Source organism: Podarcis cretensis (assembly GCF_951804945.1).
Source record: "Podarcis cretensis genome assembly, chromosome: 4".
NCBI classification, from domain to species: domain Eukaryota; kingdom Metazoa; phylum Chordata; class Lepidosauria; order Squamata; family Lacertidae; genus Podarcis; species Podarcis cretensis.
Genome location: NC_137173.1, coordinates 95,591,568 through 95,617,801, shown reverse-complemented (window position 1 = coordinate 95,617,801; position 26,234 = coordinate 95,591,568). Strand labels below are relative to the sequence as shown.

The 26,234-nt window shown below is 42.9% G+C and overlaps 1 protein-coding gene across 3 annotated transcripts in view; it reads left to right on the top strand.

The window, feature by feature from the left end:
• The window catches only part of ABCC4 (ATP binding cassette subfamily C member 4 (PEL blood group)), a 157,709-nt gene that overhangs the window by 127,032 nt on the left and 4,443 nt on the right, over positions 1 to 26,234 (top strand). For all 3 annotated transcript variants that reach the window (XR_013837848.1, XM_079972434.1, XM_079972433.1), the window contains exons 27-30: positions 1,133 to 1,222; positions 1,542 to 1,714; positions 4,908 to 5,013; positions 23,593 to 23,727. Coding sequence is in view for 2 of the 3 variants with exons in the window: in XM_079972434.1 (XP_079828560.1) it covers positions 1,133 to 1,222; positions 1,542 to 1,714; positions 4,908 to 5,013; positions 23,593 to 23,727 (504 nt within the window). In the remaining variant the exon portion in view is untranslated. The remainder of the gene's footprint in view (positions 1 to 1,132; positions 1,223 to 1,541; positions 1,715 to 4,907; positions 5,014 to 23,592; positions 23,728 to 26,234) is intronic.

Genomic DNA, 26,234 nt, shown 5'->3' with positions numbered 1-26,234 from the left:
TGTTGGAATTCAGTGCCGGTCAGAGGTATGTGCCTATCTCTCCAGGCACCGGCTGAATTCTTTCGACCTCCCTCCGGCGACTCCCGGCAGGAAAAACACTCGAGGTCCGTTCCGGCGATTTTCCTCAGGCTGTGAGAAAAACACACCGTTCCTTCTCTCTCCCCTTTGGTGTCCCCCAGGGAGGGGAAAGAAGCAGACAGAAATCTATTTACATCTTTTATTTCTGTCTTTCACTTCAGTACAGAGAAAACATGTCTGCACTCAACAGCAGTAAGAATAAACTCCACCCATGTACATCCTGTACAGGTCATATGACACACACACTGAGCTAACATCCGGTGCTCAGTACAGAATGGACTGCCCCTTTGTTTCCATGGCAACAGTCACAAACATCCTGTCTGGCTTTGCAGCCACAAGCAGCTGACTGAGCTGCTAGTGCCTTTGCTTGCTGCAGCATTGCTGCTTTAGAATAGGTTGGCATGAGCAGGGACCGAGCAACAGGAGCTCACCCCGTCATGGGGATTCGAACCACCAACCTTCTGATCGGCAAGTCCTAGGCTCCGTGGTTTAACCCATAGCCTCACCTGATTGCCTCCCTAATAAAACAGCAAAAGGCATCAGCATGTGCAAATGTGCAGCTGCATATCTGGATATTTTCTTAAAATTGTACCTGTGTAACTCGCATATCCTAAACCTGCATTTCACTCAGGGCAGAATGAATTAAAAAAAAAAAAAAAGTCCCAGTGGCTGCTGTTTCTAGGCAAAACACAACTTTGAGAGCGATTTAGCTCTTCCATTCTCACAGCTTTTCCTCCTATGGGATGCCATATGTACAGTTTGTAGTCTGAAGACACACAACAGCGACACCTTGCTAAAGCTAAGCAGACCTTGGGTCACAGGGAGGGAGATTTCTAGAGAAAACGTGAGGGTCAGGGAAGGGTTGAAGCCCCACTTGCAGGCCTCTGTTGCCCAGAAGAGGAAGTGTTTGTTGAACATGTAGTTCTGCCCTAAATGGTTTTCTCATGCATCTGGGAGACATGTTTATCAAAGCTAAGTGTGTACAATGTTTGTATCGTGATGATCAAGGCTGATAAAGTAGAAACATCTTGAATGATAACCCACTGTGTTGTAGGAGCCAGTTTTGTTCACTGGGACCATGAGAAAAAACTTGGATCCTTTTGATGAATATAGCGATGAAGAGCTGTGGAATTCTTTGGAAGAGGTAATGTTTTCAAAAATAAAATGCTTTTTACCTGCAACATGAATTCAGAATCGAAGGCTTCCTGGGCAGCTAAGTTTTGCTTAGACCTAACTTAATCAGGCTCAATAATTGCAATAGGTGTATTCTGAGTAAAGCTTAGCTGAATGATACCTATATTCTTTCTGTTAGGTGAACAGTTGGATGCCCTTCCTATCATTTTCTTTTTTAGATATAAAAGACAAGAGATTATGAGTCTCGTTTGAAGTGAAATATGAAGCGCAAAATTGATATTACGTTATTTTAGGAACAATCTACTTACTGCATACTGATATATTTGCAGGTCCAGCTCAAGGAGGCTATAGAAGAACTACCTGACAAACTGGAAACACAACTGGCAGAATCTGGATCTAATTTTAGTGTTGGCCAGAGGCAACTGGTGTGCCTTGCCAGGGCTATTCTGAAGAAGAATAAAATATTGATTATTGATGAAGCAACAGCAAATGTGGACCCAAGGTAAGCACATAATTCTGATAATCCACCTGCAGTGTTGTTACATATCTTCCATCAACTTAGTTACAGAAGGCTATTCTTGAATGAAATTAAGTGGATGGCTGGAGTTTGATGTAACACTAAACTATGGTTTCGCCTTGAATTCATAAGTTCCACCCTCCCCTATTTTAGCACGGTCAGGAGGAAAAAATACAAAGTTTTAGTTCTGTTTAGTTCATTATCTGTGAAACCGGAACTGTGATTAGTCTTCACTATGGTCTAAGGATTGTAAACCATGAACTATGATCTGAAGCTGATGTGTCCCAAACTATAGTGAAAATGAACCACAGTTTGCCCATATTGACAAATCGCAGCAAGATGGAAATGGAAACAGAATTTTCCACTCTTGAGGCTGTGCCAGAGAATGGGCGAGCACTCAAGCCTGAGGCTCTTTCACATACATCTAAATGATGGTTTGGCAGTACAGTCAAACCTTGGTTGTCAAACGCAATCCGTTCCGGAAGCCCGTTCGGCTTCCAAAACGTTCGGCAACTGAGGCACGGCTTCCAATTTGTTGCAAGAGCTTCTTGCACTCAAGCAGAAGCCGCGTTGGATGTTCAGGTTCCGAAAAATGCATTTACTTCCTGTTTTTTGGCGTTCGGGAGCCGAAACATACGATAACGGAGGCGTCCAAGAACCGAGGTTTGACTGTACATCTGAATGTAGACAGTGAGTGAGTTTGAGGTTTCCTACATTCTCTGGTGGTAATGTGATATTCATAGGATAGTCAAAAGAACTAGACCAGTGGATTCGAAGTCCAAATCCTTGAACCAGAAAGTAGGCACACTGAGATCACTCCCCGGAACACTGCATTTATCAAACTGCAACAGTAATAATAATAATAATAATAATAATAATAATAATAATAATAATTATTTGATGTAGCCTAGGCCACTGTGTGTGGATTTTTCATACCATGGAGTCATGATTCATTTTAATAACATCCTTGCAAGAGCATCTGTGTTCCTTGTGAACGTTCTGACAAAGGACTTTACTGTTTGTGTGGTTTTTCTTTTTAAACTGTTGCAGGAAAATGGCGTCCCTTTCATTGGCTAATGCTTTGCTTAAAGCAAGAAGGGTTGGTAGCTGTAGCTTTTATCAGGCTAATGGAAGTATAATGTCTTCTCCAGTTTAACAACCTGGGAGTTTGTTGTTTTGAAATAAACATATTATGCATTCAACTAATTTTGCCTAACCGAAGTGCCGTAATATATGTTACAGCAACAGAACTGTTTCCCTGTGTGGAGTACAGGGCATGGTAGCACGAATCGTAAAAGATGCTGTAGTAGCAACTTGAATTTCTTGTTTTGTTTGCTTCACCTCAGCAGCTTTCTATTTGGTCCTCCTTAGCAACCATAATGGCATCTTTTATGAAGGTGCGATTTGAGTAGCGTGAGTGGATTTCTCCTTGCCTCTCCTCCCTGCTACAGACTTCCTCCATGCCCCAAATAGTCTGCTCAGGGCCAACCCCCATGTGTGTGGGGGGGACTTCAAGGAGATGAAAGGAAGGTGAAAAGATGCACAACCAGAAGAATTAGTACACAACCAGAAGTCAATTCCAGTTGCAGTTGTACACTAGCCACGGAGAGCACACATTATAATACAGTGGTACCTCAGGTTAAGTACTTAATTCGTTCCAGAGGTCCGTACTTAACCTGAAACTGTTCTTAACCTGAAGCACCACTTTAGCTAATGGGGCCTCCTTCTGCTGCCGCGCCGCCGGAGCATGATTTCTGTTCTCATCCTGAAGCAAAGTTCTTAACCTGAAGCACTATTTCTGGGTTAGCGGAGTCTGTAACCTGAAGCGTATGTAACCTGAAGGATATGTAACCCGAGGTACCACTGTATGTTTGAGAGCCCTTAACCATGGTTAAAGTAGTTAACTCTGCTTACAAGATGACACACAGATATTGTTGGGAGTTAGCCACATTTTTGCCCTGGGCTTTCTAGGTCCACACTTGAAAGCTCTGTATCCGACTGCTCTTTTCCCCCCTCCGTGGTTCTTTCCTCGTGAAAACTCGCTCTTTAAAGCTGAAGTGCAACAGACGGCAATTGCGGATTGCCGCTTGCCCCGATGCAGCGCCAAAGAGCAGGTTTTCGCAGGGAAAGCTCCAGAATGAAAAGCCGAGCACTCGGGAAAGGTAAGTTCGGATAAGCCCTTGGTTATTTTCCCTGGGATATGGACTTCAGTTGGCAAGCTTATCCATTATTTCACAGCCTGGTTTGCGTCTAATCCTTGACTAAAAGGTAAAGGTAAAGGTCCCGCTGCCTGTACGGGCCAGTCTTGACAGACTCTAGGGTTGTGCACTCATCTCACTCTAGAGGCCGGGAGCCAGCGCTGTCCGCAGACACTTCCGGGTCACGTGGACAGCGTGACAAGCTGCATCTGGTGAGCCAGTGCAACACACGGAACGCCGTTTACCTTCCCGCTGGTAAGCGGTCCCTATTTATTTACTTGCACCCGGGGGTGCTTTCGAACTGCTAGGTTGGCAGGTGCTGGGACCGAACGATGGGAGCGCACCCTGCCGCGGGGATTCGAACCGCCGACCTTACGATCAGCAAGTCCTAGGCACTGAGGTTTTACCCACAGCGCCACCCGCGTCCCTAATCCTTGACTACAATTTAGGTATTCATACGCAACACTTAGAACTTTGTAGAATTTGTACTGTTAAAACAGAAAGGGTTCATAACCTTCGCAAGAGGTGTTGAAATTTTGGGAGGTTGGGTAGTTAGAATGGAATGGTCTCAGTAGTGGGGTGCACATTTTTATTCTTACTTATTTATGATTATTACTTTGTCAAATTAAAATAATGGGGGAAACAGAAAGAAGAGAAAAATATAAATATAAATAAATAAGGTTTACTTTTGGAAGGACAACTCTGTGCATGCAAACATGATGCCCAGCTTACAGATGCTATTGAACTGACACACAAACCTAATTTTCCTGCTCTACCACAAACTGAGAAGCCTGTCTGTGTAGGGCCAAAGGTTATAAAGCTTTCGTCCGTGGTGCCATTGTACTGTTACATGATATTTCCTCCTACTACAGTACAAAAATTCTTGGCTTAATTCTGTGGCAGTGAATTCAGAGAGGAGAACTTTTGAGTTCTTTGCTGCAGCCTCTCATTTCACACCTACGCGTGCTTTTTTATTTCAGGACGGACGAGCTGATTCAGAAGACAATCCGTGAAAAGTTTGCCCAATGCACCGTGTTGACCATTGCCCACAGACTGAACACAATCATTGACAGTGACAGGATTATGGTGAGTAGCATGTTAAAAACCTAAGGCATAAGGAGGAGGGACTGTCTGTGCTTTGGCACACTTTACCTTGGGAAAAGGAAGGATGCGGTCTTGGCGAATACCATTTTTCAGAAACAATTGCTGCGTACAAATGTAAAATTAACACCTGACTATCAGAGGATAGGGTTAGTCCGCTTTCTTCTGGGGCTACAATATAAACGGCAGGCAGGCATGCCATTGAAAGTAGAATGCAGTTTTCAGTCTTGCACTATATGCTTCAAGGCTGAGTGAGTGCCTTTTTTATTGTTTTAATCCTATTTGTATATATTCATTTAAGTATTGATTTTTTTACTGTCCCCTCCCCTAATCCCTAAAACCGCAATCAATTTAGGGAGGTAATCTCCCCCCCCCCCCATAGAAAATTATAACGAAACCAAATACATTTCCATATACAGAGATTTCTCTGAATCTCATGACTCCCCCACCCCCATCCCCTCAGTGGGTCCTAATGTCAACGTTTTCAACTGCATATTGTATCGTAATCTATATTTTATATCTATCCATATTATCCATCGTATTTGCTAGACTACAAGTGTTATAATAATCCTGATAATGTTTTCATCTGTTTACAGTGGTCTCCTAAATGAATTATAAATTTTTCCAATTCTTTCTTGAAGTTTTTGTCCTCTTGGTTCCTGAGCTTTCCAGTCCACTTTGCCATTTCGGCGTAATCCATCAGTTTAGTTTGCCGTTCCTCTCTGGTAGGGACTCTTTCTTCTTTCCATCTCTTGGCTAGCCCAGAGACGGAAAGCGCAATCAATTTAAACAGTTGTAAAAGTGGGTTTGTAATATCAGATGTCATCCAAAGAGCACCATGAAGGGTTGACCTTCTGCTGCAAAACTCTCTGTCTCCACCACCCCTCTGAGTTTGACCCTGCAGAATAAGATAGTTTGAACAGAGTGTGGGTCAACCATGAGTGGCCCCACTGCTCAAATTCAAGCTATCTAGAATACCTTCATTGGCAATACAGTCATAAGGTAAAGGTAAAGGGACCCCTGACCGTTAGGTCCAGTCGTGACCGACTCTGGGGTTGCGGCACTCATCTCGCTTTATTGGCCGAGGGAGCCGGTGTACAGCTTCCGGGTCATGTGGCCAGCATGACTAAGCCATTTCTTGCGAACCAGAGCAGGGCACGGAAACTCCGTTTACCTTCCCGCCAAAGCGGTACCTATTTATCTACTTGAACTTTGACGTGATTTCAAACTGCTAGGTTGCCAGGAGCAGGGACCGAGCAACAGGAGCTCACCCCGTCGCGGGGATTTGAACCGCCGACCTTCTGATCGCCAAGTCCTAGGCTCTGTGGTTTAACCCACCGCGCCACCCGCGTCCCTCGGAATAAATGTGCTTCAAGTTAAGTATTTTTGGGTAGTGCTCCGTGTGGACCCGGAAGTAACGGAGCACCTTATTTCCGGGTTTTGCAGCATGCGCAGACGTTCAAAATGACGTCAAGTGCATGCGCGGAAGTGGCGAAACGCAACACACGCAGACGCACGGACGCGGGTTGTGTTCGCTTCAGAATGCGAACGGGGCTCCGGAACAGATCCCGTTCGCATCCCGAGGTACCACTGTAGTAGCTCCTAATTTCGGGGTTCTTTCAGCTGCTCTGAAATCCCCCCTACCTCAGGTAGCAGGACTCTGACGATGTCCTTTGCAGAGTGATCCTTTCCCTTCGCTGCATGAGTAGCTTTTGAGGTGGGTGTGCCAGCAAATTCGAGGTCTCTGTTGAATATTGTATACTACTTTAAAAAAAGCTTTTCCCAACTGCAGTAACGTTTTGTTTTCCTCAAAAAGGCTTGAAGAGACTGGTTAGGAAATGGCAGTGACCTAATTTAATTTTAAAAATAAATAAATGTCCAGGTTTGGGCTCATAAAGTGCTATTAACCAGTAAGGTTGAGATTGCTGTTTGAGTAATGGTGTCCCCCCCCCCCCCCCGTTTCATTAAATATGGCATAGTCTTAATAACAGCTAATTGTTTGTTTTTGATTGACTCAGTTGCTGCAAAATAAAAAGGAAGACAAATTAGACATCTCCTTTCTTCTCCAGCCGTTTGTTCTCTGATTACTAAAGACAGTTTCCCTTTGTGCTTAAGGAATTAGCTTGCCATTTCTGACTCTTCAACCACGGTTTACAGCCCAAAGCTTAAAAGCAGTGCTCCACCATCAACCCTGTTATTTAGATGGTGCCTGTGCTGGTGGAAGAACATTTTGAGGATCCTAGCCTAGTTTCTGTACAAAGTCATTATGCCCTTGTTATCCCATCAACCTTCTATTGTGTTCCCCAGCCCCTATTAGGAATTTTTTTATTATACTATGGTTGTTGTTTATCTCAAGATTCTTATTTCTTTACGTTGCTTGGAAGTTCTTACTGTAGATTTGAGTGGCAGAGGAGAAGAGCCAGAATACAGTGGTACCTCAGGTTAAGTACTTAATTCGTTCCAGAGGTCTGTTCTTAACTTGAAACTGTTCTTAACCTGAAGCACCACTTTAGCTAATGGGGCCTCCTGCTGCCACCGTGCCGCTGGAGCACGATTTCTGTTCTCATCCTGAAGCAAAGTTCTTAACCTGAAGCACTATTTCTGGGTTAGCGGAGTCTGTAAGCTGAAGCATATGTAACCAGAAGCGTATGTAACCCGAGGTACCACTGTACATTAGACAAAAGTTCACAAAACCATTTGCAATAGGCAAAAATCAGTCACTGCACATTGACTGTCGTTCTTCCAAGGTGAAGCTTTCATGTAAATGCACTCCCGTTAAATTATGCTATAAATGGGGATACAATGTTAGCATTTCATGACTCCTCAGGATATCGTTGCATGTGAATTTGAAAGGTACATTCACACAAAGCTCTCTGTAAAACAATTTTTCCTTTTACTCTAAATGTTAGTGTAATCTAATCTTGCGTGATACAAATAACATCTGTGACGACCTGTTAACATAGCTCTTTGCTTCTGAGGGCTGTGTGCATACATATATATACACACAAAGCCCTCCGAAGGGCTTATACCTTTTGTGGTGTGTGTGTGTGTGTGTGTGTAATTAATGCTTTATGCTGTCACATCGTCCATCCACACTATGACATCTATGGCTGTCAGGTGTGGGACAAGGGGGTTGGCAAAGGGGTTGGGTTTGGCAAGCACATCAGGCAGGGGGGCCATCTCTTGCCAAACATACCTTTTTCTAGCCGACAGAACTATGGTTTCACACCTAGCAACATTCCACTGTCATTATAATTCATTTTATACACAAATGTACGGACACAGTCAATATTATAATATTAAAAGTTCCCTATGTAAAGTCTTGTTTTTAAAAGGAAAGAAATTGTATATGATCTTCTACATTAAAAAAACCCCAAACGAACGTGAGAAAATAAAGCCTGGGAAGACTACAGATATAATAAAGTGTTCTTCAAGAAAAGCAGGGTCGCATTAAATTGACGAGAAGAAACAGAAGTCCTTTACATGCACCTTTTAGTTAAATAGGTGCAGTTGTTAAAATTTCCCCCCTTAGTCTGAGAGGGGCGAAAGAGAAACCCTTTGAAAAGGCCATCAGCAAATGGCATAAAGTTGATTATAGTATGTTAGTGTGGTGATTAAAGCTTGAATCAGGGTGACAACTCACCTTCATTTTTCATCAGGTTTTATTTTACCTAATGAGAGGAGCCTCCTCAGAGAACAAAAGGAAGAAAAGAATGAGCTTTACACAACTGCAGACAGAATTGGCCTTAGGAGCTGTTTAATTCTAGCTTATTCTCTTCTCCAAAGCCATACTTCTGGTTTCGCAATCCCAGCGACGCCCTGAGGAGAGTATCTCCACAATATCTTTCTTTTAATTATAAATATGCTTATCAAACTTCAAACAGCTCAGAATCATTGAGAGAATCTCTATTGTGTAAGGTGATACTGTCCTAAGACGATCACACCAATGAGTAATAGCTTCTTCTTCTTTTTGCTCTTATACAGTATCTTTCATCTGGGAATCTTACAGCTTGTTGTAAATCTTAAGTAATTAAGCTGCACGACACCCCTGTCAGGTAGAGAAATAATTGTAGACATAGCACAGGGGTCAGCAAACATTTTCAGCCGTCTGTCCCTTAGACCTTGTGGGGGGCGGACTATATTTTGAAAAAAATATATGAACGAATTCCTATGCCCCACAAATAACCCAGAGATGCATTTTAAATAAAAGCACACATTCTACTCATGTAAAAACACCAGGCAGGCCCCACAAATAACCCAGAGATGCATTTTGAATAAAAGGACACATTCTACTCATGTAAAAACACACTGATTCCCGAACCATCTGCGGACCAGATTTAGAAGGCGATTGGGCCAGATCCGGCCCCCGGGCCTTAGTTTGCCTACCCATGACCTAGCAAATCCACAGTTAGAAGAGACCTGGTAGGTCTGACGGTCAAGGTATCCCACTGCAACAATGAAAATTGTTCTAATATTCTCTAATATGCTAGTTTAAGGCCATAGTTTAGATTACCTGGCAACAAAAGTTAAAGATAAGTAGATGTATATATGGCATATACATATATATACACACACACACACAATTCGTGAGATTACTAGTTATGGGAAAACATAAAACAGCCTCTGCAGGCTTTGAGCTTGACCTAGAAATGCAGTGGCAATTTCCGAAGGAGGCACTGTCAAGATGCTGAGCTGGGAAATGTATTAGGATTGATCATTTGCCTTGCCAAGTCAAAGCCACACCTCACAGACAAATTGGCACCACTAAAAGAACTCCCGAAAGAGTCAGGCTCAGAGTTTCAGTGGGACGCCCGGAATGAGTCTGTCTTCACCAGAACAAGGCACCTAATTGGTAATGCTCACGCCTTCTCCTCGTTGTTGGAAATTTAATGTGTGAGATTGCCAGCCAAGTTTTTAATTGATTTAGTCAATAGACGCAAAGGAGGACCACTGATATACACCTGTGCATGCCCCCAGTACTTTTAATGCACATTTGAAACACATTTCCCCTCCCTTCAAATAATTCTGGGCACTGTAGTTTGTTTGTTTGTTTGTTGTTGTTGTTGTTGTTGATGATGATGATGATGAATACCCCACTGTGTTGCTGGGAATCATAACTCTGAGGGGTAAACTACAGTACTCAGAATTCTTTGAGAGGACAATGTGTTTCAAATGTGCTTTAAAGTGCATGTGCACACCTGACAGGAGTGAGCCATCAGGAGACCACACTGAGCTTTATTGGCAAATCCAGGATCTGCACAGAGTGTCTGGCCGAACAAGCACAGCAAATCATCTCCGGCAGGTCTTGCCCCCATGAAGCAGCTGCAGAGACTGAAGGTCCCCATCTCTCCACAGTTGCCTAAGTCGTCTCCTCTCCAAGGTTTCCCCCAAGCAATCTGAGACTGCACCTATGTGAAGCTAACTTATCCTCTGCTCTCTTCATGCCGCTCCTGTTTCTGGGAGACCAGTAAGAAGGGGAGCTTGTAGCAGCAGGATGGGGAGACACCTATGCCTCTTCAACAGCCACATTCATTTCTGCCTCTTGGCTTCTCTCCTCTCCTGCTTCAGCTTCTGCCACTGAGTCCGGACTTCTCTCTGCCACGGACTCCCCCCCCCACTCATTAAGCTCTGTTACCTCTTCTGCTTCTGACCCCTCCTCCCAGTCTGCACCCTCTTCTCCCCATCATTGTCCCACCACCAACCGCCGGGCTCTGAGCCTTCTTCTCTTGGGCATTCCCCAGCTGGTGCCTTTCCACCACTCTTCTGCATCCAACCAGTCCATGACAATACCTTAGGTGGGTCATTGCTCCCCCAGCTGGAGCCACAATAGCTGTAGACCAGTTTTTGTGGAGAAATTTGTGGTTTGTTGTTGTATAGTCGTTTAGTTGTGTCCGACTCTTCGTGACCCCATGGACCAGAGCATGCCAAGCACTTCTGTCTTCCACTGCCTCTCGCAGTTTGGTCAAACTCATGCTGGTAGCTTCGAGAACACTATCCAACCATCTCGTCCTCTGTCGTCCCCTTCTCCTTGTGCCCTCCATCTTTCCCAACATCAGGGTCTTTTCCAGGGAGTCAAGTCTTCTCATGAGGTGGCCAAAGTATTGGAACCTCAGTATCAGGATCTGTCCTTCCAGTGAGCACTCAGGGCTGATTTCCTTCAGAACGGATAGGTTTGATCTTCTTGCAGTCCATGGGACTCTCAAGAGTCTTCTCCAGCACCATAATCCAAAAGCATCAATCAATTGATGCTTTTGAATTGACATTTGTGGTATGTGACATTAAAAAAAAAGGGGGGGGAATCGAGAAAAGGCAAAAGATGGAGGGATAGCCTGCACATAGAAACCTGTGAAAACAAATTGTTGTGTAATGGAGTAGGCTTGGTACTTTTGTTAAAGGCAAACCAGTAAATGACAGATTGCAATATAAGTTATCTGATAAAAGTTAATTGAGTAGGGAAAATATTAGCTTGATTGAGCCAATGTCCTATAAGTCTTATTCTTTATTACCATAGCAAAAACCTTTGAAGTCTCTTGCTGAAAAAACAACAAACAGTGTTGCGGCATCTTAAAGGCTAGATTTATTATGAGTTTTGGGGACTATAGTCCACTTCATCAGGGAGCCTAAGTTGTCAAGTATATTTGTGTGGTTGGTTGGATGTTGTTTTTTTGTGGGGTGCTGGTGATTGTAAGGTGCAGAGCTAAACAAAAAGTAGAAAAGTAAAGCCAGGCATAACTATGTAGGTAATAGAGGTAATTCACAAGAACAGTTGTAGGCAGCACAGACATTGTGGCATTGGTAAGCCAATTAACACATGTAAGGTGCTAGAAATCCTGTCACGGTTAAGTCTAGAAGTGCTAGCATTGACCCACTAGATGTATTATCATTCTGTCATTTCACATCACAGTTACTTATATATTTCACATTGCCAGTCGAGCCTCCGCAACATGGGGAACAACTTATCTCTCCTTTCGGTTAAAAACATCCTACAAAATATTACACATGTCTCATTAAATCTTCTGTTATCCTCGTACCTACGGGACCGCCTCTCCTGGTATGTCCCACAGAGAAACTTACGGTCATCAAATAAAAACATCTTGAAGGTCCCAGGCCACAGAGAGGTTAGGCTGGCCTCAACCAGAGCCAGGGCTTTTTCGGCTGTAGCTCTGATATGGTGGAACGCTCTGTCACAAGAGACTAGGGCCCTGCGGGACTTGACATCTTTCCGCAGGGCCTGCAAGACAGAGCTGTTCTACCAGGCCTTTGGCCAGGGCACAGCCTGACTCCCTCCTTTAGCAATCCTCACAGAACTTCTAGCCCAATGGTTGTCATTAATTTGATTGGAATTAATTTTATAATGAAATGATTTTAGAATGTTTTATCATTTTACTGTTGTTAGCCGCTCTGAGTCCGGCTTCAGCTGGGGAGGGCGGGATATAAATAAAATTATTATTATTATTATTATTATTATTATTATTATTATTATGTTATATTGATTTCATACTGAGTAGACTACCCTGCCATCTGCAATTTGAGCTGTTTGCAACATCTTTGTCTTGCCTGGGTTGAGCTTCAGTTTCTGTGTTTTCTCATTTGCTCAAGATTTTCGCCTCTACTCGAGAGTTTAATGAAAACATTTTAAAAATAGTGTTAAATATTGTCATGACACCACACTCCAGAATTTTACACCGTCCCTCTCCCTTGCTACCAAATGGATAAAACATAGAATCATACAGTATCTCAAAGTTCAAAGCCTATCAGATAGAACTCACTGTCTGGCACTGATGTAGGCAGAAATCAGAATAATCTTTATTTGCATCAGCCACTAGCCATAGCAATAAAATAAAATGTACTGAAGATAGAGGTAAAAACTTGACTACAGTATGCAGTTTTTCCTGTCACCTGATCATCTTGATCTGCTAGAAGGAAGGACACAGTAGCAATGGTTGATTGACCTGGTATTGATAGCTGTAGAGGACCTCACTCCTCAAATCTTTATAAAGAGTGCAAGCTAGAAGCACATGAGCTACTGATTCAATACTGCCATCTCCACATGGATGTAACCATTTTTCCAGCGGGTTTTTTTTTTTAAATCGACCCTCAAGTACAGCTGAAGGCAGTATATTTAATCTTGCGTAAGTGAAAGCGCTTCTGTATTTTGGAATTATTAAATTTTGCAACGTGTTGAAATGACGAGGTGGAAAATAATCATGGACAAAATTTCCTTATTGTGGCCAAATCAGATTAAATGTAGACAGGAGTGGAACTGCTATGGAACTACTCCCAGCCTCAACTTTATCTTATGATCTGGAAAGACTTGATAGTCAATTTTCTTCCCTAACCGTTAAAATGTCTAGAAGTAAAAGTGAGCTCATATTCCCCTTGTCTAATTGTGGTCCGGTGATGTGGGTTTTCTAGAAAATTTTGAACTGGGTAGTTTGCATAAGACAAATTGCTTTGGAAAACTTTTGGTTGACATTAGGAGACTTTCTGATGTTTATTTTGCTTGTATTTCGTAAAGAAAACAAAAACAAAACAACCCTTAGAAACTGCCATGTTCGCTTAATATTTAACTTGTGGTCAACATTCATTCATTGTTACCAATGTGCTTACTTACAAAACAGAAATATTTCCACCCAAAAATAAAACACTGGAATGTAGGATGCACATCATAGATCTTTTTCCAGGGCTGCTAAAACGGTCTCTGCCAAAATGTCACCCAAGTCCTAACTGGCGTGGGTTTAGATAATCACCATCTTCTAAGAAGAGTTCCTGGAACTATTTACATAGATGATCTGATATTCTGTCTCACCTCATCAAGACAATGCATTGTTCACTTCTGAAACTAGTTTACAAAACCAGTAGAGTAGGCAGGTTTTCAGATTAGAATGTTAACATTCCACATTGTTTGTGCAAAAGCATGTGAAAAAAGCCACAGTATTATTCATTTGTTGAGGCCAGTACTATCTTTGAGAAACATAAACAGCTGCCTTATATTGCAGTCAAACCAGTGATCCACCTTGCTTGGTATTTTCAACAGCGACTTACCAGAGTTTAAGATAGGAGTCTTTCTTATATAGAGGAATTGCACTTGGAACCTTCTGACTGCAAAGCACGTTGGCCACCACTAAGCCATGGTCTCTCCCTTGTCCCTCGTGTTTCCCCTGCCCTGCCCCCCATTTGCTCCAAAAAATAAAGAGTTTTGAAAATCCGATTTTACAGTTGCACCATCTGCAATCCAGAGATTCAAGTATCCATTATCTGCAAAAAGGGAAATCTATATCAAATATCACCGTTGGAGTCATCCTCTCAAGTTTTCCCAGTCTTTTTTTTAATATAATTTTTATTAAATTTTCTCTTTTACAATTTAGAATACTCATTTAAGCATCCTTAAAATATCAATGACTTCCCTTCTTCGCTTTCCATGGTTCATTTTGCATATCATAAATCCCTGCATATTTTACATAAACTAAACCATTCAGTATTCCATTATTACATCCATCAAAACTTATTTACACTATAGAATTTATCTTAATGCTACCAACATTTTTAGGTGTACACAATTTCCCCCCCTATATTCAATAAATATTTTCCAGTCTTCTCTAAACATATGTTCTTCTTGTTCTCTTGTGCATATTCTTATAAGTTTAAGCTGCCATTCTTCTTTAGTTGGGACCTCGCTCGTTTTCCATTTTTCAGCTAATGAAACACAGGACACAGTAGTGGCATACATAAATAACCTTTTTTGACACCTGGGAATTTCTGTCTGAATTGTCCCCAACAAAAAGGACTCTGTTGTTGTTGCTTTGTTAAAGTACTTTCAAACATTTTCTTCAATTCATTATGAATTATTTCCCAATACTCCTTTACCTTTTTGCAGGTCCAGGTTTTCCCAGTCTTATCGCCGCTCCACTGATTGATGAACAGTAGGCCTACTGGGACGCAGGTGGCGCTGTGGGTTAAAGCCTCAGTGCCTAGGACTTGCCGATCGAAAGGTTGGCGGTTCGAATCCCTGCGGCGGGGTGCGCTCCCGCTGCTCGGTCCCAGCGCCTGCCAACCTAGCAGTTCGAAAGCACCTCCGGGTGCAAGTAGATAAATAGGGACCGCTTACCAGCGGGAAGGTAAACGGCGTTTCCGTGTGCGACTCTGGCTCGCCAGAGCAGCAATGTCACGCTGGCCACGTGACCCGGAAGTGTCTCCGGACAGCGCTGGCCCCTGGCCTCTTAAGTGAGATGGGCGCACAACCCCAGAGTCTGTCAAGACTGGCCCGTACGGGCAGGGGTACCTTTACCTTTAGGCCTACTGGATGCCCTTTCTGATGGTTCTTAAAACCTGTAATTGTGCCGGGAACACACAACTCCTTTCCAGGAGATGTGGAGTGGGTGGAAGCCAGCCGGTAAACTGGGATGGTCAGACTTTGCCCACTGGGGAACGGCCATAGCTCAGTCGTGGAGCATCTGATTTGCATGCAGAAAGTCCCTCATTCAATCCATGACGTCTTCAGATAGGGCCTCTGCCAGAAATCCTGGAGAACCTCTGCCAGTCAGTGTAGACAGTAGTGAGCTTGATGGACCAGTGGTCATGACAGGTTCCTACATTCCACTGTTGCTGCTAACTTGACTGCTTGGTTCATTTTAATTTGGGGAAGGCAGGATTGTTTGTCCCACTATTCCACTGTCCCTCTATCTAAGTGTATATGATCAGGAGTGGATACTTATTGTTCTTTTTCTGCTACCACTTTTTTTATTATTTATACTTTTCCAGTTTATACATTTCACTAATTTTACAATCATTTTGACATTTCAAAACTTGACTTCCTTCCCCCTCTTTCTGCAGTTCCTTAAATTTGTTTCTAATATCTTCTTGCACATCCAAATTAACTTATTTTTTTCATCTCCTTAAAAATATACTCTTATAAAACTGCAGGTTGTTACAATAATCCTGCCAATGTTTTTATTCATTTATAATTTATCTGTAAATATTTAATAAACCATTTCCATTCTTTTAAAAAGATTTGTTATCTTGATTCCTTATTCTTCTGGTAAGTTTCGCCATTTCTGCATATTCCATACGTTTTTGTATCCATTCTTCCTTTGCTGGGACTTCTGCTTCTTTCCAGTTTGGGGCAAGTAACATTCTTGCCGCTGTAGTCACATATATGAATAAGTTTCTATACAGTTTAGGTAGTTCTGTCCCTATAATTCCCAAAAGAAAAGCTTATCGATTTTTTTTTTTTACAAAGGTTATTTTAAACATTCAACTGTTGCTGATAAGTTGGCTGCTTGATTTATTTTAATTTGGGGAAGGCAGGCTTGCTAGGGCACTGTCCTGGGCACTGTCACACTATCTGCAGTGTGTATGATCCGGAGTGGATACGTATTGTTCTAATATTCCAGCTGCACATCTTCCTGGAGACCACAGACATCATTGCAGAATGATGACATTATTGCATTCGAGGCAGGGATTCCCATGGAATAAACAGTTTGGAAGCTACAGATATTGCAGTTGAATTACTACTGAGAGAAGACCGGAGGGCTGGTTTTACTTTGATTTTGGATCAGTTGCATTGGCCATCTGCCTGATTTCCAGACTCTGTTTTAGGTGCTAGATTAGTCACTCTCTATAAAGTGATAAAACAGCCTGGGCAATGGCTTTTCTGATCATCCATCTATTCCATCAGGTGCCACTCGGAGTCTATGCCCAAGTAAGCCTCTGATTCAATCAAAGGTGTCTTTGTGGAAGTGCCACAATTTGGGATTACATTTCCCAAATACACCCACTAGGTAGCATTTCTTTCCAGTTTTAGAAGCCAAGTAAAACCCTATCTTTTCTACCAGGCTTTTGGAATACACTAGTGGAATAATTTGACCCCTGCTGTATGTCTTAGTTTTGTGACCCTATTAAGCAATAGGTGCAGTTCCATTGCTGCTGAAATAAAAGTTTCTCCTTTTATTGTGATTTTATTGTGGACTTTGGAGTTTCATTACATTGTTAAGTCTTGTACACATGATTCATTAATAGGTAGTGTGAGATACACGCCTTAGATGTGCTTTACATTCCTTAAATACTGTTAACTTCTGAATTTTCAGCTCAAGGGATATTTGCTCTGATACCATCTAGTGGCTAGAAGGAAATAATGTGTGCGGTGAATCTATGTTTGGCTTTGTAGGTCATTTTGCAAGCACTTTTTTCCCATTCAAACTACATTAATCTTTCCCCAACACTTTACCAGGTAAACAAAATATCCAGGTGTGTAACAGCTTTAGGCATGATTGTGGCTTATTATGATTTGTGTTCTCCTTGGCAATTCTTACTGCTAAACAGCATGTGGGGAGTTTAGTTATGCAAATTTAGTTGAGCGGTGGAATTTTGGAATAGCATAGTTATTCTTCAAGGCAGTAGTTTTTAAACGTTCTACCTTCAGGGAACCCTTTACATACCGACGTTCCTATTGAGCATTGTAAAAAAAAGTAGGGTTAGTATGTACTTTAGTAAGAGTGTTAGCATTAGATCAGGCTTGTGTCCTGCACATGATTTGGATTACAACTCTGATTAGTTCCAGTGTGTGTGTGTGTGTGTGTGTGTGTGTAATTTTTATTTAATTTTCTGTTTTACAATTTTGAATACTCATTTAAACATCCTTAAAATATCAATGACTTCCCTTCTTCTCTTTCCATGGTTCGTTTTGCATACCATAAATCCCTGCATATTTTACATAAACTCAACCATTCAGTATTCCATTATTACATCCATCAAAACCATCCATCCAACCGTTTTAAGGACCCCATTCCAGATTTGCATGGGGTGTCCGTCTTAGCTTTCACTTCTCTCAGAGATGTCCTGCAAGGTAGCAGGTACGGATTTTCCCTAAGAGTTTACTCATGAAAACTTTTTGACAGATGAATATAGCTGCAAGGCACTGGAAGTTTAGGACCAGAGTTTTCCTTCTGCTAGATGAGTCCCATCTGGCTCCATTTCCCTCTACAACACTTGCAGTAACCACCATCTCGACCATTTGACCCACCTCGTCTGCTCAATCCACCAGAGTCTGTCTTTGCATGCAGGAAAGTCCCTAGCGTTTGAGACCCATCAGCTACCCTCACCTGGTTTAGCCAGCCAGTCAAAGCTATTTCCCAGGGCGTGGCAACTGTCACATGCTGACAGCTTCTAGGAGCCACAGGTGAGAGCTCATAAAAACAAAGGTGGGCAGACTACCCCAGAAGGAGCACAACATGTTCTCCACCAGAGGTACTACCCTTCCCAACACCCCATGCACCCCTCGGAGAGGTCACTTTGGTGCTGCTAATGCAGCAAAAACAACACAGGAGAGAGCAGTTACATATGAGTTATTGGTCTCTGCAGCCATAGCAAGCGCTGTGATTCTCTAGCGCAGCCTTTCTCAACCTGTGGGTCCCCAGATGTTGTTGAACTACAACTCCCATCACCCCTAGCTAGCAAGGCCAGAGCTCAGGGATGATGGGAGTTGTAGTCCAAGAACATCTGGGGACCCACAGGTTGAGAACCGCTGCTCTAGCGGTTTGGTTTCATCCCCTGAGGTGCACTCCATTGTCTCTTGAGACGGACAGGTCCCAACAACAAGCTCTTGAGTAAAACCCAATATCATGACTTTCAAAGTGAAGAAAACCAAACCCAATTGAGATAGCTCAGTTGGTTAGAGCATGGTGCTGAAATGGCAAGGTTGCAGGTTCAGTCCCCATATGGGACAGCTGTATATTTTTGCATTGCAGGGTGTTGGACTAGATCAGGGATTGTCAACCTGGTCCCTACTGCCCACCAGTGGACGTTTCAGGATTCTAGGTGGGTGGTAGGGGGTTCTACGGCACAAGCTGAATCTTCCTTCCATCGAGCACTGGTGGGCGGTAAGGAAATTTTACCATCAAGAAAGATGCATTAGTGGGCGGTATGTATAAAAAAGATTGACTACCCCTGGACTAGATGATTGTTAGGGCTACGATATCACCAATGTTAATAAAACATTATTGGAGAATTTGATTTTTGATTTTGGGATGCGGTTGTTTGTTTTTGGTTTCTGCTTAATTAAAGAAATGGTTACATTCTGGAATTCTTTGGATTTTTAAGTGGCTAGGAGGAATCGTGCAACCAGGAAAATATAAAAGCGGGCAGTAGCAGGAGGCTAAGACAGCATCCTAAGAGCTGGTTAAACATTCAGAACTCATCTGTTCAGGTTTGGAGCATACCTGAAGCCATGTGAACAGCGCAATCGATACCTCTGTAGGAATAGTGGGAGCAAAGAAAAGGTCACACCAATTAATTTATATGAAATCTGGTACTCAAATCATGTTCTCCTGAGCTCAGGTTCTATGCTGGAATATTACTGCCTCCCTCTCCTTTTGGGTTATTCCTGTCTTGTCTTGCAGTGACTCTGAGTCTGTCTGGGTTATGAAGACGAATGTAGCAGTTGCATTCTGTGGCACTGTCTGGAGTAAAAAATTAAGTTGTCATGTTCCGTAGAAAGAGCTCTCTCCTCAATCTGGCTGTACTTTTGATGACAACACTAAAGTATACATAGTTCAGGGTTGGATTCTGCCGCTCTTTTCACTCCCCCCCACACACCTTTGTTCCTCTGGGTTCATCTCCTAGAGTTCTCAGCCTGAGCAGGAATGTCAGAAACTTGGCCAAAGTATTAGGTTTTGATTATAATTTATATATGCGTTCGTTGGAATAGAAGCGCCTATCCCTTGCCCTAGGCCCTACTTTGACATCTGCGACTTGACATCAGGTGCTATTCTGAAATATAACATAATCACACAAGAGGCTGCTCTTTTTGGCTTCCCCACACCCCCTTCCCTTTAACCATTTCATTCCACAAAACTCTGGCAGCCCAGCGGCTGGAACATTTGCAGTCTTCGTGAAATCACACCTGATCTTTTCACCACTGCTTTTCCCTGCTGCTGCAGACGATCAATTGAAACATGGTTGGGAAATTAATTAAATTCCAAGTAGCTGGGGACTCTGAAACGGGGTGGGGATCAAGCAGGTCGCAGGCCCCTTAGATATAACAACAACCCTGGCAGCTGCCTGGTCCCTTGTCTCGTTTCGGTGCATCTGTGTGCACGTCTCTTGCCAGATTTTGTATCCTGCGTTTTTTGTGGGGTGCCTGCATAAACATGGGAGCTGCCGCAGAATTAAGCACCTTATGTGTCTGATCTTTTGGTTATATTTGAAAGCAAATTTCTAACCCAAGTAGCCAGGGAGAAAGCCAAAGGACATGTGGGTGGTGCCATGGGAAATTCAAGAAGGGGCTGAGCAGGATTATTTATCTTTGCAGCTCCATCCCAGCCCTCCAGTGCTGCTCCTTCTGAACCTGCATAACTTGTGATCTGTCAAGCCAAATCAAGCCCACCAGGGAACAAGCCCGCTTGAGTGGGTCTGTGAAATTGAGGAGGGGGTTGCCAAACATTTGGAGTGGAGAATGAGAAACTGGCAGATCACATTTTCTGAAAAACTTAGAGTAGGCGAGTCAGAACACCAGCTACGTTGGATTATTTTTTATTTATTGAATTTATATACCGCCCTATACCCGGGGGGGGGGGGTCTCAGGGCAGTTCGACTTGTGGAATCATGGTATCCATATTTCAGCCACCAGTCCTCCAGGCTTTGTTTTGGAGTTAGGCGTAGCAATTATTGTAGTCTTTTGTTTTGGTGACATGGTGGCACTGTACTTCTGGTGTAATGACGATAGTGAGGCATGTGTGAAACAAATCTTAGAAGCCACTTGATGTCTTTATATAGAAATTCTTAAAATATTCAGTATATATTTACACACGAGATATGGCTGCTGGGCTGCATTTGACTGGGTGGATTACGTGTTATGCAAACCTGTTCTCTTCCCTGGGTTCTGCTTCAACAGGTTTCAATCCTAAGTCCTTCTCCTATTCTCCTAGTCTTTGCCAACCCCAACAGGATACTTTTGAATCTCAGATTTGGAAGGCAAAACTAATGAAGCGATATCAGCAAATGTGCTTAATATTCATAATTCTCTATGCGGAAGTTTGTAGCACACTGTTGGCTATTTACTTTAACATCCTTGTAACTAAGGTGTTATAATAGAGCAGTGATAAAAATGGAGACAAATAAGAAACTGCATTTGTTTTCTGTTCATTTCAAACAAACGACCCATTTTGTCATGGCTTCTGGTTGTGCCTCATGCCATTTAAATATTCTAATCTGATATTTGATTGAGGAATGTTACATATTTCAAAGTGAAAAATGTGTGTCACTGCAGATGTGAACACCAGCCTCCCATCTCTACTTGACAACAGATTCGTTGTTCCTTTTCCTTTTGCAAAATGTATGAAAACAAGTGGGGATAGTCACTTTTTAGCACAATCTGTTCTTATTATGCTCTGGTTCTTATATGTTCGTTTTAAGAAGGCAACAAAGTGAGGTTAGCGAGAAGAGCCTCCCCAGATCAGTAGCAGTTGTCAGTACCAAAAGCAACCTACAGCCATTTTCCTGCGTCATGTTCTAGGTAGATAAGACCTGCAGCATCTCAAATTCTTTTTTGTGGGAGTCAGATGTAGCACTGCATGAACATGTAGTTAGCATGAGACAAAAAAGATGGTTAGAAGTTGTTTTTGTCTGGGACGGTGTTCTGTTCTTGAAGCACAGTTTGAAGGGGCAAGATCAGAAACTGACAGCTGATACAGCCACCTAAAATCTTTTCTCATACCGTGTTTTTAAAGAAGCAAATATATGGACTGGGGGTGAGACTTTTTATGCTCTGTTTGGGGCCAAGCAAATATAACTCTTCACAGAAAAGAGTGAAGCCTATATTTATAGACTAGATTTCCCCCTCTTTCATTTCAAAGGGAGTGGTTACACAATAAAGAGCTATCCTTCTTTAAAATTACACATTGAAATGCCGAATTATAGGACATCTTAATTGTTGTGCCAATACTGTGTGTACATGAAAGATTCAATTATCCTTAAACTCTGAAGAAAGATTCTCTTAATTATGATTAACTGTAGTAAATAAAAGATTGCAATGAATATGTAACATTGATAATGTATCATTGTATATGTTAAACAGGAGATAACAGTGCTGAGAAGTTAAAATACAGGTTGAGAATATTTGCAGTGTTGTATGATATTTATTGAGCTAAATGACACAGATACAGGCTCCAGACCAAAGCATATTTAGTGGAGTAAAACCCACCAGTAGCAGGACAGAGATTTGAAGGGGCATTCACCTGACCTCCCAGCAGCGGAGTCACTGCATACCAGGAGGAAGAACTGACAAGGGAGGTCAGCGCAGTGCAAACCAACCAACAGGAACATCGGTTTGGCTACTGGTGTGTTTGCACCACTGAGCCGAGTCTGGTGGATTTTAAGCTGTCATAAGCCCTGTGGTGGGGGCAGGAAGAGAAAAGCGGAGGTAGACTCATTCAGCTCAGGCATATGACCTGGCAAACCTGCATAAGCTAAGCTGGCAAGAAGTGTGGTATAACTCAAACACTGTTTTACAGGCTTGCTTTTCCTGTGCTAAGCTTAGGCCTGCTCCTAAATGGACTTTGGAACTAGCGAAACTTTATACTGGCTTAACTTACTGCCGGGGTGCTTTATGCCAGCTTCTTGTGTATAGGATTGCTCCCCAAGCCCACTTAGGAGTAGGCCAATGTCTACTGCAATGGATTGAGGAAGTCAAAAGATTTCAGATGCTGGCATTTCTGTTGTGTCAGCCATTGGGTAGCTCTGTGGTCTAAACCACTGAGCCTCTTGGGCTTGCCAGTCAGAAGGTCAGCGGTTCGAATCAACGTGACAGAGTGAGCTCCCGTTGCTCTGTCCCTGCTCCTGCCAACCTAGCAGTTTGAAAGCACGCCAGTGCAAGTAGATAAATAGTTACCGCTGTGGTGGGAAGGTAAATGGCGTTTCCGTGCACTCTGGCTTCCATCACAGTGCTCCGTTGCGCCAGAAGCAGTTTAGTGATGCTGGCCACATGACCCGAAAAGCTGTTTGTGGACAAACACCAGCTCCTTTGCCCTGAAAGCAAGATGAGCGCTGCAACCCCACAGTCGCCTTTGACTGGACTTAACTGTCCAGGGATCCTTTACCCCTTACTTTTTTTTTTCACTACATGAGTGCCTTAATGACATATTTCTAGTAGTTTGGCTCTTGCAGTATATACTCTATTTTTTAAAAAAATAATTTTACATGTATGGCCCTGAAAATCAGGGCCGAAATGGGGGGGGGGATGAGCAGTAGCAGGCCATTGCAATTGCATCCTGCTTGTAGCCCCAGTTTCCCACCTCTGGCTATTGTGAGAGCAGGATTCTGGGCTAGAAAGTCCTTCCTCAAAGCCTCCCACTGTAGAATCTTCACATATAACAACTAAATAATGGTAAGTTACGGTATGTTGCTAAACAGTAGTTTACAGCACTAATTTACTTTTCCTGTTGAAAGTGAATCTGGAGCATTCAGCTCCGGGGCCATAAAATTCATGCGCATGTGAAATCATAGTACTTGTTTTTGTTCTTGCCAGACTTCACCTGTTGTTAACTGGCTTGCTTTCTGCTGACTCATCAGGTTTTGGATTCAGGACGTCTGAAAGAATATGATGAGCCGTACATTTTGCTCCAAGAAAAGGAGAGCCTGTTTTACAAGATGGTTCAACAAGTGGGCAAGGCCGAAGCTGCATCCATAATGGAAACAGCAAAACAGGTAAGGCTGTTCTCCGCCTCTCCCTACCCCTGCTAAAATGTTGTAATTAAGTTTGTCTCAACAATTTACTTTTCACAAGTTAGCACATTCAGTATTTCAGAAAACCCCATCCTCTCCACTATAGTTAAAGGTCTCGTGGCTTTTCAGTTATAAACTCTTGTTTTTCAGGGCTTTATTACTGGGATTTAGAATAATATATACCCAGAGCTGAAAATGACATGCTGCCATTGCAGAAAACAACTATGCTTGGGATTGTTTGTTTTTATATCTGCGGGGAAGATAATACATACTCTAGTCCTAGACACGCTGTGCTTTTCCCTGACCACCGTGTTGCAAATTGAAGCCGGGGTTGCAATGAAGATTCACTGTGCTCCTAGAGCCCATGCCTTTTTTTGTCCAGCAAATCTGCAGTTTATGCATGTGCTATGCAAGCTACAAGAAAACTCCATATCCAATGTGAATATATAGTATTCTTTAAAGCACTAGTTTTTCCTCTGATTCTTTGGGCAAAAACAACAGCAATTCCACACTGAATCCATTTTCCAATCTCTAATGATATTTTGTTTGCTGCCTTGCACATAAGCCCAATAAAATCCTTCCTGGCCTGCTCCTGTACTCATTCATATAAAATATTTGGCCTGGAAAAGGCAGAAGGTGGGGGAGGGGAGCTAATAAACTCTTCCAAATATGACAAATGTTTCCCAACCTTGGCAACATTAAATCACTTTTATTCACCACAGATAACCAGGTAAATGGCTATTTACAGTAGTCAGGGCTGACCCCACGACGAGAGGGAATGAGGCAATTGTTTTCATGCAGCAGGAGCAGGAGAGAAGCAAATTGGTGCCCTACCCCAACTCTCCATTTGCCACATTATTGGGTGTACTGGATGGGTTGCAGGCCAGCTGCCCACCCACCCATCTCCTCGTCCTGCATGAGCTTTGAGAAAGGGCCAAGGGAGTCCTTTCTCAGAGTGAGGTTGGTTGGAGAGGGGCTGTGCCACTTCTGTGTTTGTCATTTAAGCTGAGAAAGGCTGTTTAAATATAGAGGAGGAAGCCTAGGTTTATCTAAGCAGGCCTAAGCTTCTTTAACTGCCGCTGCAAGCTACCTTAGCGGCACAGACACCGACCAGGCCACCTCACCAAGAATGCTGCATTATGAAAAAGGACCTCCGTGGGTCTTTTTCAGAGCAAGGCTCAGACTGGGAGGAGGAAGGGGTGGTGGCAGAGAAGCTGTCTGTCCTGCTACCACTCAAACAACAGAACGGGGCAACAGCAGCAAAGCATCAGGCACTGCTACTGATGCCGCAAAGAAGAGAAGTAAGGTAGCAGTGGCAGGAAGAAGATAAGGAGCCCCACGTTTGGCAGTCCTCACCCTTGCACTGGTCCCTGATCCTGAATTCTTAGGCAGCGAAAGAATTTAATATGTCACCTTACTGACATTTTAAGGGCCTAAGCCCTTAGCCGCAGTTAGCAGGCCTCAGGATTGTGTTCTCCATAAACACACACACACACATAAACTGATCTGTGCAGTTAATCCTAACCAGGGTTTACAATGAACTATTTTTAAATGGCTTCAAACTCTTGGTTTCAACTGGTCATCCTTGATCCCCGTTCTTTAACTACGGCCCTCTTTTAAATAAGAGGAAAGAAGAAGGAGGCTTTGATGAACGGAGAGTAGATAGTGTCATGAAGCAAACAAACAGCTCTTCTGGAGAAGCTCTGAAATTGCTGCAACCAGAGGTTTATTGAAAAAGTATAGAAAGGGATCTGGGTCGGATTTTTGGTTCAGTGCTTGGAAAGCTGAACCAGGCAATCCCTGTGGTTCCTCCCAAAGCTTTGATTCTGTGTAGGTATGTTGAGCAAAGATTAAAATTTCAGCTACTGCAAGTAACACCTTTTAAAAGTGTTTTTAATGTAGTCATTGTGATCTTTATTTCATAGTATCCTCGTTTTTTTTGAAGTGCCAGGGATCTCTCGCTCATATATCTTGCAGTATTAAGACTCTAGCTCAACTAAATGCTTTTTCTTCTCCTTTCCACCCTGAGATGCTTTCAGCGAGGGCTGAAAGGCTGCTGCTGCTGCTTTCATTCTGTCCTAGGGTAATGTGGCAGAGTCTCACTATTAACATTCTTAAAGGAAGCTCACTTTTCCACCTTAGGTTAAAATACTATCTTAAAATGCATCTTCTGCTGTTGCCACGCCATTGCAGCCAATGATGCGAGAGGGGGAGGAGTTATGGACAGTGTGGTTACAAAGTGGGGAGGGGGCAAAGAGTCAAGGAGTGGTGGGAGCCCCACGTTCGGTCCCAGGTTCTCGGAACTTACTCAGCAAAAGGTGTTGGAGAGTAACAAGTTAGTTGTTTCCTTCCCCTAAAAAACAACTTCTAGGGAGCATATGATCTCGTAGTCGATCTTTCCACTACAGGAAAGAGGCATCCTGATTGCTAGGATAAAAGGAAGGGCAAAGGACAGAAATTCCCAGGGGACTAGAATATGAGACTGAAGT